This window comes from Protopterus annectens, chromosome 13.part0 (assembly GCF_019279795.1).
Source record: "Protopterus annectens isolate FY-2018-M chromosome 13.part0, PAN1.0, whole genome shotgun sequence".
Taxonomy (NCBI): domain Eukaryota; kingdom Metazoa; phylum Chordata; order Ceratodontiformes; family Protopteridae; genus Protopterus; species Protopterus annectens.
The window spans coordinates 260,368,985-260,386,369 of record NC_056747.1 but is presented as its reverse complement, the minus strand read 5'-3'; the positions used below and the strand labels follow the sequence as shown (position 1 = coordinate 260,386,369).

Below are 17,385 nucleotides of genomic sequence, written 5' to 3'. Positions count from 1 at the left end.
TTAACAACCAAAAGCACCACTGGCCAAATGCTGTCTAAATATATTCACCACCTACTCAACTGATGACGATGACACTTTTGTATGTGTTCCCAGTCTTCCAAAGCATGCTTAATTACAAAAAGGCATGCCTCAAAATTCAGTCCATTAACAAATAAGCTCAACTTCTTTCTATGAACAAGCCTGAGATTTTATAAGTCAATGTTCCAGAGGAAACCTATGCTAAATATGTGCCCTCTCACTTTTGAATACATCATCTCAAAATTAAGAAAGCTCCAACAGCATGTCAGCTGATGGGAAAGTCAAGATGAGGGTGAGATTCTTAGACCACCCGGTGGCTGGGCAGACGTGGAAAATTCTACATTACAATTTGTCAGGTTTGCTATTATATTATGACAGGAGAAACTTCTACATTGCAATATAATTAATTCCACAACAGGAAATGCTAAAATACTATCTAGTAATGCTCACCTGTATCCATTTAAAAAGGCCTCCCCGCTGGTTATTTCTGTATCACCTGTCAGCATTTTAAATGTTGAAGTCTTCCCTGCACCATTTACTCCCAGTAGTCCAAAACACTAAATCACAAAAAAGAAATATGACAAGAAAAGCTCAAACTTTCAAGCCAAACATCTTAATGTTTTATTTACTTGTAAATCAAGCAACATCTAGCTCACTCCAATTGTTTTTTTTTTTTTTTTTTTTTATGGGATGACCATGGAGTACTGTTTTTGTGAATTTCATCAGAGGCACACAGCATCATATAAAAAAAAAAAAAAAGAAAAATGAGGGACTCAAACCTGGGTCCACTGGATGAAACCTGTTAACAGCTAATATAATTAAACCTCTGCAGTGAAAGCCTTGCCACTGAGATAAGGGCATGGCTGTGTTCAACAAACAGTAGCAAAAACAATTACAAATAAAGAATAAGAAAATTATTGGCTATCACGTGTAAAAAGTTACAATAAAAACCCTATGTTATCCTAGTATCTGAAAGGGATTTCAATCCAAGTTCTACCAAAAGAAATAGTAATGAGATTTGGGAACAAACTGAGAAGGGAAATGCATTACAAGAACTTCCATAGAAAGGACAGAAGTGCTAAACTGAATACAAATCATGGCTCATGTGGTAGAATTGGGAATATTAATTAGTTCTAGGATCCCTTACTGACCAACAAGCATTCCCTTTTAATTATCCTGAGTAACATACTTTATGAATATCAACATAAATATTCCAAAGTAGAGCTTTACATGCTATGTACAGCGGTATAGTGGATGTAATAGCATAGGGTACAGCAGACAGATGTCTAGGTAGAAAACTGCAGAACAATCTTGGAAACCTAGTGGCTGGGACAGCACATACTATACACTGAGCAGCACTACAGTCTAGTTATTAGAAAGCAATTGGGTATTATAATGTATAAGGTATGTTTCATTGCTGGACTGGGGAGACTAGAAAATTATGAGTAGCAGGGCAGATGCAGTATTAGGGGGTAACTGGAGTAGCAAGTTGGATGTTGCAAAATATAACACATTATGTGATACATGAGGAACTTTAAAAAAATTCTGAACAGCTCAGCAGATGAGCTATTACAAGTTATACCGGGTGGCACAGTATGTCTCATCAGGTGTACCACATTTTGAGGTACACAAGATATCAGTGGGGACACTGTCACACACCAGATGAAATATTACATGGTATCTGGGAAGGCAGTGTAGAGCTAATAGTATGCGTGTTAGACACAAATGTCCATGGGATACTTGGTATTAAGAATAATTATGTTATTTGATGGTAATTGGGATGGAGAGAGTCTGTCAAGGTGCTGTGTGTGTGGTGTATAATATACAGACATACATCCCTAATGACTAACTTCAAGGAATTTGGATATCACCTAGTACACTTTCTTTCTGGCACGCGTACACCGAATCTTCAACTCATAGTTGTTAGTTAGACATCCTCAATGACAATGTTACTTGCATATCTCCCTAACAAAACATCCATTCATCATAATGATGTCAGAATAGGAAAGTACATCTACAGAAGAGAAGACATATACAGACACAATTTTGTGCGTTTAGAAGTAAAAGTTTTAATGGAAAAGTTTCAACTGCAGCCATCAAAAAGGTTCTTACTGCAAGGCACCTTAAGAGAAGATGTAAAGTTCTGGACCCAGACATTCACTTAATTTCTCACTGCAAATGGATTAACCAAGAAGCCAGTAAAGTTACAATGTGCCACATTTTTGACTGCTGCCTGGGAAGAAAATGTAAAGATATTTAACCTTTTTTTGTACTTTGAGAGGAAGAATGATAAAACATCAGACATTTGAGAAAAATGTACTGTAAGCCTATCAAAAATTTGCTACTTGTTCTTTTTGTTTCTTAAAGAATAGAGTGCTACATACACAACAGTTATTTAAATTAGCAAACTAAAGACAGTGATTTTGCGGAGCTGTGCAATTTTTTAATAACAAACAGAAAAGTCTGTAGTGTATAAACGATCAAAGGACAAAGATAGTTCAGACCTCATTAAAAGCTGTGGATATACAAGTAAAATTGAAAGTACATTGTTAAATTAATTAACTGAACAAAAATTGATCTATGTGTAGGATAAAACACGAGCCAAATGCAAAAGTGAGAGACATGGTGAGTACGCACTGTAAAGTAATGGATATGAAAAAAATTTGTGGGAATGTGTGTTGTAACAGTGCTAAGAACAAGAAACAAATAGCCATTAGGTACACAGAAAATTTGATTCAAGTATATTCTAAGCATTGTGTGCTAGTTGTAACTATAATTATGAGTGGAAACACTGTCCTTTTAATCAATTTTGTAGAACCTGTGCTAGAAAAAAATCTTAAAATATGTAGAAAAACTGGTACAAAGAAGTTTGCATGTTGAAAAGAAACATAAAAATTATTTTTTCATTGGCACTATTAAGTAAAAACAGCTGACAATATCAAGTCCAGACTAGTATGAAAAACACTGAGAACAGTATTGCAAGTCAGAATGTTAACAAGAAATGTAAAGAATTAATAAGCAAACTGCTACATTTAAACTGCACGCTGTTGCAGGGTATATTTTGTCTGAAGCCAGTTTTGAAGCCTTAGGGAACAAATGCACCAAAATAAGTGTTTTGTGAGCACAGTTAAATACAGGACCAAGTAAAACAAGCAGGGTCAAAAGCTACTGGTATTAGAAAATAAAAATAAGAAGTGCAAACTCCCATTTCAGATCTTCACACTTAAAGATCTTAATATTCTGGGGTTATGTGGTGTGGAATGGGAAAACAAATTTAACATGTGAAAGAGTGTGCATGTGTACAAAAACAGTTCATGTAAATTCAAACAGGCATCACAGATACCGTACAGAGCCACAGTAATGATATCCTGTACCACTATAATAATGTATTTAAATGTTTGGTAAGTCTTTCAGGAAAATATCACACACAGATAAATACTGATGCTGTGTCAGTGAAAGACGCTGCTGCCTTACTCATGCTCAACAAATGTTGCATCATAAGAGCTTTCAGGAGTAGAAGGGTGTAGTAAACATGTGTGGAAAGCTTAGCTATCACTAAGAAGCAGTTACAGTCAAGAGAATGGGTGAACAGACTGATTACTACTGTAAAGTAAAACCAGATTTACATTTGTACTGATCTACAATAGACCTGAGTAAAGTAGTAAAAAGAAAACATTATGCATTTTTCTTACAAACAAAGAAATTATCTCTGTAGTGTAAAATACTAATCTCTTTTTAGAAACACATACAAAATAAAGATTCTGGCAGATAATGCTTGGTGAAGAAAGTTTAAGACTGTATACATTTACTATATCACTAAGAAGGTGTTATTTCCTTAAACTGCTTTTTGATATTTGATCAGCATCAGAGGCATTCCAGAGATGTACTGTTCAGGTAAAAGAAAACTTAGAAGGTGGTGTAAATATAATCGGTGGTCTACTAGTGGTGGGGTCAGATACAAAACAAGAGTCTGATAAGCTGCTAAACAAATTAGGACACACAAGCAAAATAAGTGTGATAAGACTGAAATACGTTCTGTCAAATGTTAATAAAGAAAAGGTCAAGTAATTGTATACATGTAAGACCAGAAGACAAGCAAGCATTGGTCAGGTCTCTTTTCATGGTGTAGTATCTTGCAGACTGCACATATGTGTCAGATTACTCTTCTTCAATAGCTATTATAAGTGAGAACCTAGAAATGTAGCCAAGAACAAGAAACAGGTGTGAAATGTTTAAGAAACAAGTTGCATATGCAACAAAATTTAAAGTACTATGATATGAATAAGCCAGCTGTGCTGCAATATTACACCTGCTGTAATCCTACAGATAATAGACCAGGTGCCTATGGTTTAATTTACAGATGCACAGAAAATATATGTATAGAAAAAAAGAAATATTAGCAAGAATATATAGAAGTCAGAAATCCAATGTACTGTAAAAACACCTGGGTGGAAAAAAAAAGACTACAAGCACTTGCAAAGCGTATTCAGAATGTCTTCGCACAAAGACACTCGAAGGTTGCACAGGATGTTACATAATTTGAAGAAATTAATCTGAAAGTGAAATAAACAGAAAAGGAACTATAAATAGCAAATATGTATATTAGAGACGCATGAATAATTGTGAGAAGAATTAGAGATGATTGTGGGTAACACTGTAGTTACCAAAGACAGATAAAAAGGAACAAAATACTGAAATATACTGACACTGACTTACAAATAGAATTGCTGAAAGAAGTTACAATAATAGGCAGCCATGAGCTGAGTAAAATAAGAAATACAATCTTATTTTACTTTTTGAAAAAATGAATAAACTGTATTCAGAGCTCAGTGTTAAAAGCTGTCAAAATAATTGTTCCTTATTAAATGAGAAGACAAATGCTTGACAGATTACATGAAAGTAAAGTGCAAAGAAATAGTAAGACATAATGAACTGGCCAAGAATGGTAACTTGAAAAGAGCAAGTAGTATAGGAATGTTTCCATATATAATACATACCATAACAGCAGTTCAAAGAGAGGTGCTCACATGCCGAACACTAAGTTGAATGGGAATTAACTTCTCCGATTCAAAATAGCCAAATATCTCATATATGCAGCTTACTTCAAGTTTAAAGAAATAACCAGTCTAACTGATCTGCCTCACAAGCATCTTCACAGAAATCTGTATAAAGACTCTTACATTTATTATTTATTTATTTTACATTTGTTGACCGGGATAGTCCGACTGGATATATATCCATTTTCAGCAAAGGCCCAGGGAGAAAAGCTCTAAGACAATAATACACATTCAACATTTAGTAAATGCTAGTTTCAAGCAGATTACAGTCATAAGCAATACCAGCATTTAGCACATCTAGTACTAACTTATTATAAAACACTTTACAAAACATAACATTATTTTCAAAGTTATATATACATAACATTACATTCAGGTTTAAGACACATTGAGCAGCAGTTATACAATTTGATCCTTCCTGAAATGGTGTGGTAGAAAAGTTAGAAGTAGTTGAAGGTAAGGCACCTAAGTAATAGAGAGGTCACTTGGGGGTTAGTGCAAGGACATAACCAATGAGTTTTGAAGCAGTTCTTGAGTTTGTTTTTGAACTGTGTTAGTGAGGGTTCTAGGGTCAAGTCAGCTGGGAGTCTGTTCCATGTTTTTCCAACAGAGTTGGCAAACAGAGTCCCCAGCTGAGTAGTTGGATTTGTATGTTTGAACTAGGAGTCTAGTGGGTAATCGCAGTGGCTGGGTGCTGATGTAGGGGCTGATAATATTTTTTAGTGCAGGTGTATTTTCTGGTTGGTAAAGGACTTTATATGCCACTATTAGCTGGTTGAACTGCAGTAGGCTAGGCAGTTCAAGCCATCCTAGGCGATTTAGGTTGTGACAGTGGTGTGTCTTGTAGGCTGTGCCAGTAGCAAATCTGGCAATGTGGTTATAGCAGGATGATAGTTTATTAAGATCTGTTTTGTTTAAGTTGGAAAATAGAGGTGAGGCATTGAGAAGAGTTGACAGTAGATGGGAACGGGCAATTGCAGTTCTAGCAAGTGGGGTAAGGAAAGGTTTTATTCTGTAAAGAGAGCCAAGTTTTTTATTAATGGTTTTGATAGTTTGATTGATATGTGCATGAAACTTCAGGTTATCAACTATGACACCCAGTAGTTTAGTTTGGGCTTCTAGGGAGATGATATTGCCACTGTTAGCGGTTATGTTGAAGGATGGCAGGGAGGTCCCTGCATATGGGGGAGAAGAGAAGCAGCTTAGTTTTGTTGGGGTTTAGGATTAGATGTTGATTGGAGAGCCATTTGTCCACTGTATTAAAGGTATTTTGGGTTAATGTGAATAAAGTAGCTGGTGAGGTGTCAGAACAAATCAAAGTGGAGTCATCCGCATATTGAATACAGGTAGCATCTCGGATGACAGAATGAAGGTCGTTGATAAAGATGGAGAAAAGAAGGGGTCCTAGTATTGAGCCCTGGGGGACTCCTAATGTGATGGGTAGGCAAGATGATAGCTTTGTCCAGCCATAGGACTGCCTGTTGCCTGCCCTGCAGGTAGGATTAAAACCACTGGAGTGCATGGTTGTTTAAGGAGAAGGCCTTCAAGGTATTTATAAGCATTTTGTGGTCAACCATGTCAAAAGCCTGGGACTGATCTAGAAAGAGTGCCGAGGATAGTTTATTATTGCGGTTGTGGTTAATGACATTAGAGAAAGAGAGGCGGGCAGAAGTAGTACTGTGGTGCGGCTTAAAGCCATGCTGAAAGCTTGTTCTGTGTGAGGTAGTGCATGAGCTGTATGTGTACACACTTCTCCATAATTTTAGCTAGAGGTGACAGAATAGCTATGGGTCTAAAGTTTGACACTTCAGTGGAACTGCCTCCTTTATGGAGAGGTATGGCATGGGAGATTTTTCCATATAGTGGGTACAGTAGGTTCAGATGTAGCTCTGTTGATAAGATTGAGACGGAGTCTGCTGGGAGGAGGTCGGCAGCCAGGGTGGTGGGTCTTAAGTTTCTTAAGTAGGGCATGAATAAGTTGAGTAGGAACAGGTTGGAAGGTAAAGTATGTTTGGGTACTGAGTGTGGCTGCATTAGAATTAGAACCATTGAGACAGAGTTGACTGGCTAGAGACTGGATAGTCTCTGTGAAAAAGCTGTTGAAGTTATTAGCAATGTCTACTGGGGATTTATGTTGGGAAGCTGAGGAGGGTGGAGTGGCAGTTTGGCCTGAGTGGAGTAGTTTGTTTATTCCTGCCCAGAACTTTTGAGGTTTGTTTTGGTGTTTTTGCAGTAGATGGTAGTAGTGGTTCTTTTTGTCTAAGGTTATGGATTTTTTGGTGTAATTCCTTAGCTGTCTGAATCTTAGTTGAACAAGTGGGGCTTTTGTTTTTCGGTAGGTGGTCCATACTTTGTTTTTGAATGAAATTTTGGTTTTGGTATCTTTAGAAAGCCATGCTGCAATATTAACTTTGGTTCTAATAGAGTGGCTGGGAGCATGGGAGTTAAGAACAGCAAGGAATTTGGTGTTGTATGTTACTGCTTCATATAGAGGAAGACTTTTTAGTACTGACCAGTTGCGTGCCTTAGGTTAATTTTGAAACTTGGGGAGAATAAAATTTTTGTTGTTTCTTAATGTTCTATAGGTGGGTTGGTAAGAACAGTCTACTTTGAGCTTGATTACACAGGTGAGACAGTGGTCATTTAGGTCATCAGGCAAAGTGCCTGATTTATACGATTGAAGAAAGGTATTGATGAGTATCCAGTGTAGAGTACTTTCCTTGTTATTGGGTTTTCCTGTCCTGGTGGGGGAGGTTATGATTTGAGTAAATCATATAAAGATATTATGCATAAACATGTTGATGTTGTATATGCCAGACAGGTTACCTCCTAGCAGTCTGTAGGATATTGAGTACATCGACAGGGCATTGAGTTGGTCCATGTAGGACATATTGTTTACGTCTCATATCCTTTTAGTAAGTTAGTAAGCTATGTCTGTAGGCATTCCAGTTGTTGTATGTGTTTGCTCAGATACATGCCAAAGGAGGCATTATATTCAATGACTGGCTTAATGAAGGCTGTGTGAAGATGCTTTTTGAACATAACTTGCCTAAGAGCAACGACAAAGAAGAAACTTTATTGTACATCTAAACAAGTTCCTTACATTTGGACTTCATCAGAACTGAATGCATGTCCAATTCAGTAAAGCACTTTAGTCCTTTACATCAGGACGAAGTCCTGACGTAGAGGACTAAAGTGCTTCACTGAATTTGAGGAATTCATTTTGATATACAGTAAAGGTATGCATTTTTTAAACGCTGTTTTTTCCATTGGAGTTCAGCGGCTGGATTTTTGGGGTCCTGGTTGAGGTCAGTTCAGTGAGAGTTTTGGTTGGTTATTGAGTTTTGCTTTTGCACACAAAATTTGTTGAGGTTACTGAACTCAAAAGAAGATGGAGAAAACATCAACACCACATTACTTAATAGCCATCATAAAACGATTCAAACAAATGGGACAACATAAAGAAAAAAAGCAGATAGAAAAGAAGGACCCTTCAATATGGAATACAAGTACATTTCTGACCATACTCTGTAGTCTAAATCAATGGAGTTAAATTCCAACACAGACGATACCATTGTAACCTTTCATTGGAAGGTCATGTGTAATGCTTCACTTCACCATGAACTTTTTATAGTTTCTTGTTCGAAGTGAGGCCCAGCCCCATGTATCCTGATGCTTCAAAAAGTAAAACGAGGTTAAAACAAGTAACAGCAAACTCTATAACTGTTACACCTTTAAAGCATGCTTTTTACATGGTAGGTTTGAAACCCCCCAACATCCTTGCAGTTTGTATATACTGACAATAACATCACTATTCCTTGGAGTAACAAATATTTCAATGTAGTGCAAACTTGTATTCTCCAACATTCACTCTTTCAGGTGCACCATTCTAAAGAGTGCACAGACTTTGGAATTTCAAGAGACACTCCTTTTATACTGCATAATTAAATATGATAAGCGGACAAATGTTGACAGTGCAAACAGTTAATTTTCACTGCTTTGAATGATGCTGAATATCTGAGTGATTTAAATGAGTCCAGTAAAATGCATGCCTTGCTTTATGACAAAGCAAACAGCCACAAACTTCCAAAATAAAATGCACAAAGAACCACAAATATTCTTGTGGCACACAAACCATATATTAAACTCTAGAACTCATGCAACTTTCCCTAATAGTTACTTCCTACCACCTGCATCAATGTAATCTGTGACTCTGCTCTATGCTGACAGCCACTTATAAATATTTTGTAATATAAATCCAGTCACTCACAGCAGTGGATCTGATGCATACCGATTCTCTGTCTTACTCGCTGGAAAACACTAAATATGTATCTGAAAAATGGAGAACACCATCTAAACTATCACTCACAACAGTGGATCTGATATATGCTGATTCTCTGTCCTACTGCTTCACAACTCACTAGAAAACATAAATATCTAACTGGAAAATGGAGATAACTAAATTGTGAAAGATGTTAGGAGATGAAGAAGAGCAAAAGTTTCGACATTCATTATATTGCAATTTTTTGATATAGTAATACTCCAACAAAGGAGCTCAGTCTCTCTCTCCAGCTCATCTGTAAGGATGAAAAGCAAATTAGATCATTCAAGTACATTACCGATGTCTGAAAAATCAACACAAGAAGTAAATGGTGGAAAGAAATCAGAGACAGAAATACTGAAACTGCAGAAACCTACTAGATTTTACAAATTAGAGATGGAGTAAGAATATAAAATCCATGTGAAAGTCTGTAGCCTGACACCACTGAACCAAGATCCAGTGTTGCTAATGGGGAAGACAGAAAGCTACAAGAATTAATTACAGACATTTAACACAAATATGTCAAAGTCAAGAAAGAACAACAATCAGGGCTGTCACAATTAGTACTGACACTGGAAAACAGGGACTGTGAGAAGTTGCAGAGACTGAGCGAGAGAGAAGAGAGCAAGAGTCCTCCAGTGAAAGCTGCAATGTAACAGGGACTACTCCAAAGGGAAGATCAGATATGTAGAGAGACATCCTGTCAAATACTGCAAAACTGGAAGACCACTGAAGAACTCAGACTCATATGGACTGCCCTACAGTGCTCATGATGCTAAATAATGAAAGGCTGCATTTACTAAAATACATTTTGAATATGCACAAACTATTATTTGGTGCAAAAAGGCCTATGGCCTGCCTAGTGTAGGATTAAGTTCAATTTAAAAAGGCCACTGTAAAATAATGCATGCTACCTCAGAGAATGCGTTTGTGTATTTGCACATGTATGTATTATATTTATCTGATCTACATTTTGCTGCCAAGGTTAGTACCACCATTTAAGGGATACCGCACGGTGGAATTCTTAATACCTAATGGAAAATGAATTCAGTGATGTCTGAATATGTACGACTACATATGCCCTACTTGGTGTTTGTGCAATTTTGGAGTTAATATATATTGTATTCACATGTATGTTTAATTTATTGATCACATTTGCTGCCAGGTTAGTACCACCTTTGGATTTGGAATTCTTATACCTTGGAAATAATTCAATATTCTGATTTAATATGCTACTGGTTGGCAATGATTGTTTATATCACTATAAGGACAACTGACCAGTTGCATGCCTTAGGTTAATTTTGAAACTTGGGGAGAATAAAATGTTTGTTGTTTCTTATTGTTCTATAGGTGGGTTGGTAAGAACAGTCTACTTTGAGCTTGATTACACAGGTGAGACAGTGGTCATTTAGGTAATCAGGCAAAGTGCCTGATTTATATGATTGAAGAAAGGTATTGATGAGTATCCAGTGTAGAGTACTTTCCTTGTTATTGGGTTTTCCTGTCCTGGTGGGGGAGGTTATGATTTGAGTAAATCATATAAAGATATTATGCATAAACATGTTGATGTTGTATATGCCAGACACAGGTTACCTCCTAGCAGTCTGTAGGATATTGAGTACATCGACAGGGCATTGAGTTGGTCCATGTAGGAAATATTGTTTACATCTCATATCCTTTTAGTAAGTTAGTAAGCTATGTCTGTAGGCATTCCAGTTGTTGTATGTGTTTGTTCAGATACATGCCAAAGGAGGCATTATATTCAATGACTGGCTTAATGAAGGCTGTGTGAAGATGCTTTTTGAACATAACTTGCCTAAGAGCAACTACAAAGAAGAAACTTTATTGTACATCTAAACAAGTTCCTTACATTTGGACTTCATCAGAACTGAATGTATGTCCAATTCAGTAAAGCACTTTAGTCCTTTACATCAGGACGAAGTCCTGACGTAGAGGACTAAAGTGCTTCACTGAATTTGAGGAATTCATTTTGATATACAGTAAAGGTATGCATTTTTTAAACGCTGTTTTTTCCATTGGAGTTCAGCGGCTGGATTTTTGGGTTCCTGGTTGAGGTCAGTTCAGTGAGAGTTTTGGTTGGTTATTGAGTTTTGCTTTTGCACACAAAATTTGTTGAGGTTACTGAACTCAAAAGAAGATGGAGAAAACATCAACACCACATTACTTAATAGCCATCATAAAACGATTCAAACAAATGGGACAACATAAAGAAAAAAAGCAGATAGAAAAGAAGGACCCTTCAATATGGAATACAAGTACATTTCTGACCATACTCTGTAGTCTAAATCAATGGAGTTAAATTCCAACACAGACGATACCATTGTAACCTTTCATTGGAAGGTCATGTGTAATGCTTCACTTCACCATGAACTTTTTATAGTTTCTTGTTCGAAGTGAGGCCCAGCCCCATGTATCCTGATGCTTCAAAAAGTAAAACGAGGTTAAAACAAGTAACAGCAAACTCTATAACTGTTACACCTTTAAAGCATGCTTTTTACATGGTAGGTTTGAAACCCCCCAACATCCTTGCAGTTTGTATATACTGACAATAACATCACTATTCCTTGGAGTAACAAATATTTCAATGTAGTGCAAACTTGTATTCTCCAACATTCACTCTTTCAGGTGCACCATTCTAAAGAGTGCACAGACTTTGGAATTTCAAGAGACACTCCTTTTATACTGCATAATTAAATATGATAAGCGGACAAATGTTGACAGTGCAAACAGTTAATTTTCACTGCTTTGAATGATGCTGAATATCTGAGTGATTTAAATGAGTCCAGTAAAATGCATGCCTTGCTTTATGACAAAGCAAACAGCCACAAACTTCCAAAATAAAATGCACAAAGAACCACAAATATTCTTGTGGCACACAAACCATATATTAAACTCTAGAACTCATGCAACTTTCCCTAATAGTTACTTCCTACCACCTGCATCAATGTAATCTGTGACTCTGCTCTATGCTGACAGCCACTTATAAATATTTTGTAATATAAATCCAGTCACTCACAGCAGTGGATCTGATGCATACCGATTCTCTGTCTTACTCGCTGGAAAACACTAAATATGTATCTGAAAAATGGAGAACACCATCTAAACTATCACTCACAACAGTGGATCTGATATATGCTGATTCTCTGTCCTACTGCTTCCAACTTACTACAAAACATAAATATCTAACTGGAAAATGGAGATAACTAAATTGCGAAAGATGTTAGGAGATGAAGAAGAGCAAAAGTTTCGACATTCATCATATTGCAATTTTTTGATATAGTAATACTCCAACAAAGGAGCTCAGTCTCTCTCTCCAGCTCATCTGTAAGGATGAAAAGCAAATTAGATCATTCAAGTACATTACCGATGTCTGAAAAATCAACACAAGAAGTAAATGGTGGAAAGAAATCAGAGACAGAAATACTGAAACTGCAGAAACCTACTAGATTTTACAAATTAGAGATGGAGTAAGAATATAAAATCCATGTGAAAGTCTGTAGCCTGACACCACTGAACCAAGATCCAGTGTTGCTAATGGGGAAGACAGAAAGCTACAAAGAATTAATTACAGACATTTAACACAAATATGTCAAAGTCCAAGAAAGAACAACAATCAGGGCTGTCACAATTAGTACTGACACTGGAAAACAGGGACTGTGAGAAGTTGCAGAGACTGAGCGAGAGAGAAGAGAGCAAGAGTCCTCCAGTGAAAGCTGCAATGTAACAGGGACTACTCCAAAGGGAAGATCAGATATGTAGAGAGAGACATCCTGTCAAATACTGCAAAACTGGAAGACCACTGAAGAACTCAGACTCATATGGACTGCCCTACAGTGCTCATGATGCTAAATAATGAAAGGCTGCATTTACTAAAATACATTTTGAATGTGCACAAACTATTATTTTGGTGCAAAAAGGCCTATGGCCTGCCTAGTGTAGGATTAAGTTCAATTTAAAAAGGCCACTGTAAAATAATGCATGCTACCTCAGAGAATGCACGTTTGTGTATTTGCACATGTATGTATTATATTTATCTGATCTACATTTTGCTGCCAAGGTTAGTACCACCATTTAAGGGATACCCACGGTGGAATTCTTAATACCCCTAATGGAAAATGAATTCAATGATGTCTGAATATGTACGACTACATATGCCCTTACTTGGTGTTTGTGCAATTTTGGAGTTAATATATATAATCACTGGGGGAGGCACAGGTCCCAACATAGGGGATGCAGGGGGGCTTGCCTTCCTGCAAAAAAACAATGTTTTTATTTGTTTTTTATGTTTTAAATTTCGCATACACAGAGGCGGTTTCTTGCTGCATGTGTCCTGGCCTGTCGACACTGGCATTTTTAACATTTAGTGTATTCAATCATTAGCAGTACACACATGTGTACTTATGTATGTGTATGTTTACATATATGCATTTACTTTTTTACAGCTAAAAGGGTGGATAAAATATACGAGGCATATAACAGCTTTAAATGCTAATGAGTGATTCACGGAATCTATTTACTCACCGCTTTTGTTTACCAGGATTTTACAAGTGTGAACAAGCCCTTTTTCAGTGGAGGTCCAGGAAGAAAAGCTCCAAAGTTATATTTTGTTAAAATAGCAAAAATACAATTATAAAGACTACAATAAGAAAAAATGTACAATAGTTAAATACAGTAGGAAAAAATACAAGAGTGAAGATCTCCAATAGTAAAATACAATATTAAAGCAATAGTACACAACTGTGATGAGAAATATAGAAGATATATATGATTGTATGTTATAGCAAGGGAAAGATTGTAATAGTGGTTACAGTAGACTGAAGCAGTACACACTGCATATATGACGTCTGAGGATGGGAAGTTGGGACGGAGACATTGATCTAGATGTGTGTAGGACATACTTAAAGGAGATATGTTTAGGGTGCAGGTAGAAGAGTAAGGTGACAATCTACTGAAAAAGAAGGCAGAGGACAGAGTGGAGTGAGTAATGAGACTGTGGTAGGGAGGTAGACACAAAAGGGAAGACAGATTGGGGAAGACTGAAAAGCAGAAGAGAAGAATTTGCATGTATCGTGGTACACGATTTCTGTAGAATTCATTTTGCATAAACACCTAATAGAGTCTAACTGCGGTGGTGGTGCTGCGGTAGCATTGTCGTCTCACAGTTAGACGTTGCCCATTCGATTCTCAGAGCGTCTTCTGTGTGGCAACATGCGTGAATGGGCGTTCCTTCGCTGAAGGTTGTGCGTTTAGGCCCAGAAAGCCAGTATGTAAAAATCTACTGCCAATCATTAGCAGACCGGAGTTCCGCTGTGGTGACCCCTAACCAGGAAAAGCCAAAGACACAAAAAACCTAATAGAGTCTAGTTATACATCCTCAGCATCCAAGTTGCTTACATAGTATTCTGACAATCACTTGTATGTCACATGGCAGATAGAAAATAAAGAATGGACCCTTGGTAAGAGTACACATCAGATGACATCAGCTGCGGGTCTCAGTGTGATGCCTTATATGGTACATGGGATCATAGGAGGTTACTTGGCTAATGGCTCTAGGGCCTTTACAAGCCTAGCTAAGAGTTTATCCCCAAAAAGAAACTTCAGTCAGCACCTGTGACCCCTGTCACTGAGGGGCACAGGTGGAACCCCTGGGAAAAATTTGTGGTTTCCCATCCACTCATCAAGGTTGCACTTGAGGAGGGTCAGCGAGCATATACTGGATGCCTCTCAGTGTTGACTTGTTACTGTTTTAGGACAAGGGCAATGAACTGTGTTACAATGACAAGATCATGGACTTGGGGAAAGTGCAGTACAAAGTAGGCAGGATATAAATGCAGTATCACAGTAACATTACAGGTTGTGCAGCTTTCCTGTTCCTACTACGAGAGTATAGGTCCTATGATGCTAACTGTGAAATTACTCTCACCAACCCACTGGAAAGATGGACATGAAGGAAGCCATTCGATAACTGCGATTTTACTTAAGTGGACTCTGAGTGCTATGCAGAAACACAGAGCAACAGCAAACATTTATGTGGTCTCATCCTACCTTCCAGATCACCCATTTTGTACTAAAGTCATTTTATTTCTAAATCCCCCAACTCTGACAAATGCACACACACAAAACGGGCCAAGGAAGGGAAAAACTGCATTAAAAATGCACAAATCTCTGTAATGTGTTCTTTTTCTGTTCACATGGCACCTAAAAAACAATCAATCCCAAAAAACTGAATTCAAATTCCAAACTATTTTTGCAATTTGAAGCCAGCTTGTTAACGTCTGGATTTCTTTCACTTACCCCACCATCATTTATCGATTATCTGGTCTTACCTTGGCTGCATCGCACATTTGGCAAGTAGGCTGGATGTTGTCAAAGTCAGCACCACAGTGAAAAGCCAACACACAGTATGCACATAACAAGCACTACATGCTTTTATTCATGAGGAGCTTGGCACTTGCCCAGTAGAAAACACAAATTCAGACATCTGGAGCAGTGCAAAAATATGTCAATGACTCGGCTAAGTCTTTGGCTGTCAATAAGTTAAAAAGCGGGTACTGGCTTACTGTGTTTAATATGTAGCATCACCTTAACAGATTCAGTTGTGAGATAGCAAGATTAAACACCATAGAAGAAGCAAAAACTGAAAGTCTAATACAGAAAATTTTGTTTATGTGGAAATAAAGACATTTTATGCTTTATTTTAAATTTGTCTGCAAAGATTGACATTATCGGGCAGCACGATGCCAGGGCACGTCTATGGGCTAGGCTTGTAAAGGCTCCAGGGCCATTAGCCTAGTACACACCTATGAACCTATTAGTAAACTTCTCTATGTGCACATACAGAAATATGTTTTCCACTCAGTACTTTGTTCATGTTATTATTAAAAAAAGTTATGTTTTAGAACAACTGCATGAATTTTTATAGTTCAAGCCTAACTTGCATCTGGTACGGTACAAGGGTACAGAGGTAGGCATATTTTGTGTATTCAGATGCATGCATTCTATTATGTGTAAACGTGGTTACCAATTCAAATTAAATGCATATTTTTAAGTATGTAGAGGGAAGTATTTGAAGAAATGCGTGCCTTTTTTAAGCATAAGGAAGTGGATCAGCAGTAAGGGATTGTGATAACAAAATAGAAACTTACGGCAACAATTCTGGATACTGTCAGATGATGTGATTGGGGGGGGGTGACTAGCTGAGAGACCACACCAATATTATGATTACCTGGTCTGAAAGCAGCATCCACAACACTGTTGATTTTATTTATCCAGTATTGATATAGCCCACTCAACTATTAGGACAGCAAGATGAAATAAACCATAAAAGAAGCAAAAATTGGAAGTTTAAGGAGGAAGATTTTCTTTATCTTCTGTCTAGTCAACTTCAAACTGACCTTTTCTCCTCCTAACTTGAACACAGCCGATTGCAGGGAATTCAGCAGCACAACAAATGCAAAATCAGAGCAATCTGCACACAAGAATGTCAACGATTGAGAATATTTTGACCTTGCTATGGTGTCACTGTGGAGATAGGTTAATAGGTTATTAGATGGAGTACATACGCTAACTATCCTTGAATCATTAGCTTATAAGTTAATGATGATGGGGTACACAGGCAAACTATCTTTGAATCATTAGCTTATAATATTTTGAAATTCTGTTGAAGTTCTCTATCATGCTATTTCATGTGCCAAACTTGGTACATGTAATCAAAAGGATACCCCCTGAAGACATTCACAAATTGTACTTTGTGGTTACAAAAAGGCACAAAACATTCCTTGTTTTGTTTTTAAAATCTTTCAAAATGTATAAATTTGATCTCATTATTACAATTACAAAGGTATTATTAACAGTACCTCTCCTGGTGGTATCCCAATACATAAACGGTCAACGGCTGGTTTCTTTCTCATCCTGTAAACCTGGGGAAGAGGCAAAGTAGAATGTTGACTTTACATTTATTAATATTCT

General features: G+C 37.2%; 1 protein-coding gene across 1 annotated transcript in view; it reads right to left on the bottom strand.

The window, feature by feature from the left end:
• The window catches only part of ABCA7 (ATP binding cassette subfamily A member 7), an 882,362-nt gene that overhangs the window by 74,991 nt on the left and 789,986 nt on the right, over positions 1–17,385 (bottom strand). The window contains exons 42-43 of the mRNA XM_044053819.1: positions 17,274–17,336; positions 469–575 (exon numbers count right to left, since the gene is read on the bottom strand). Of these exons, the coding sequence (XP_043909754.1) occupies positions 469–575; positions 17,274–17,336 (170 nt within the window). The remainder of the gene's footprint in view (positions 1–468; positions 576–17,273; positions 17,337–17,385) is intronic.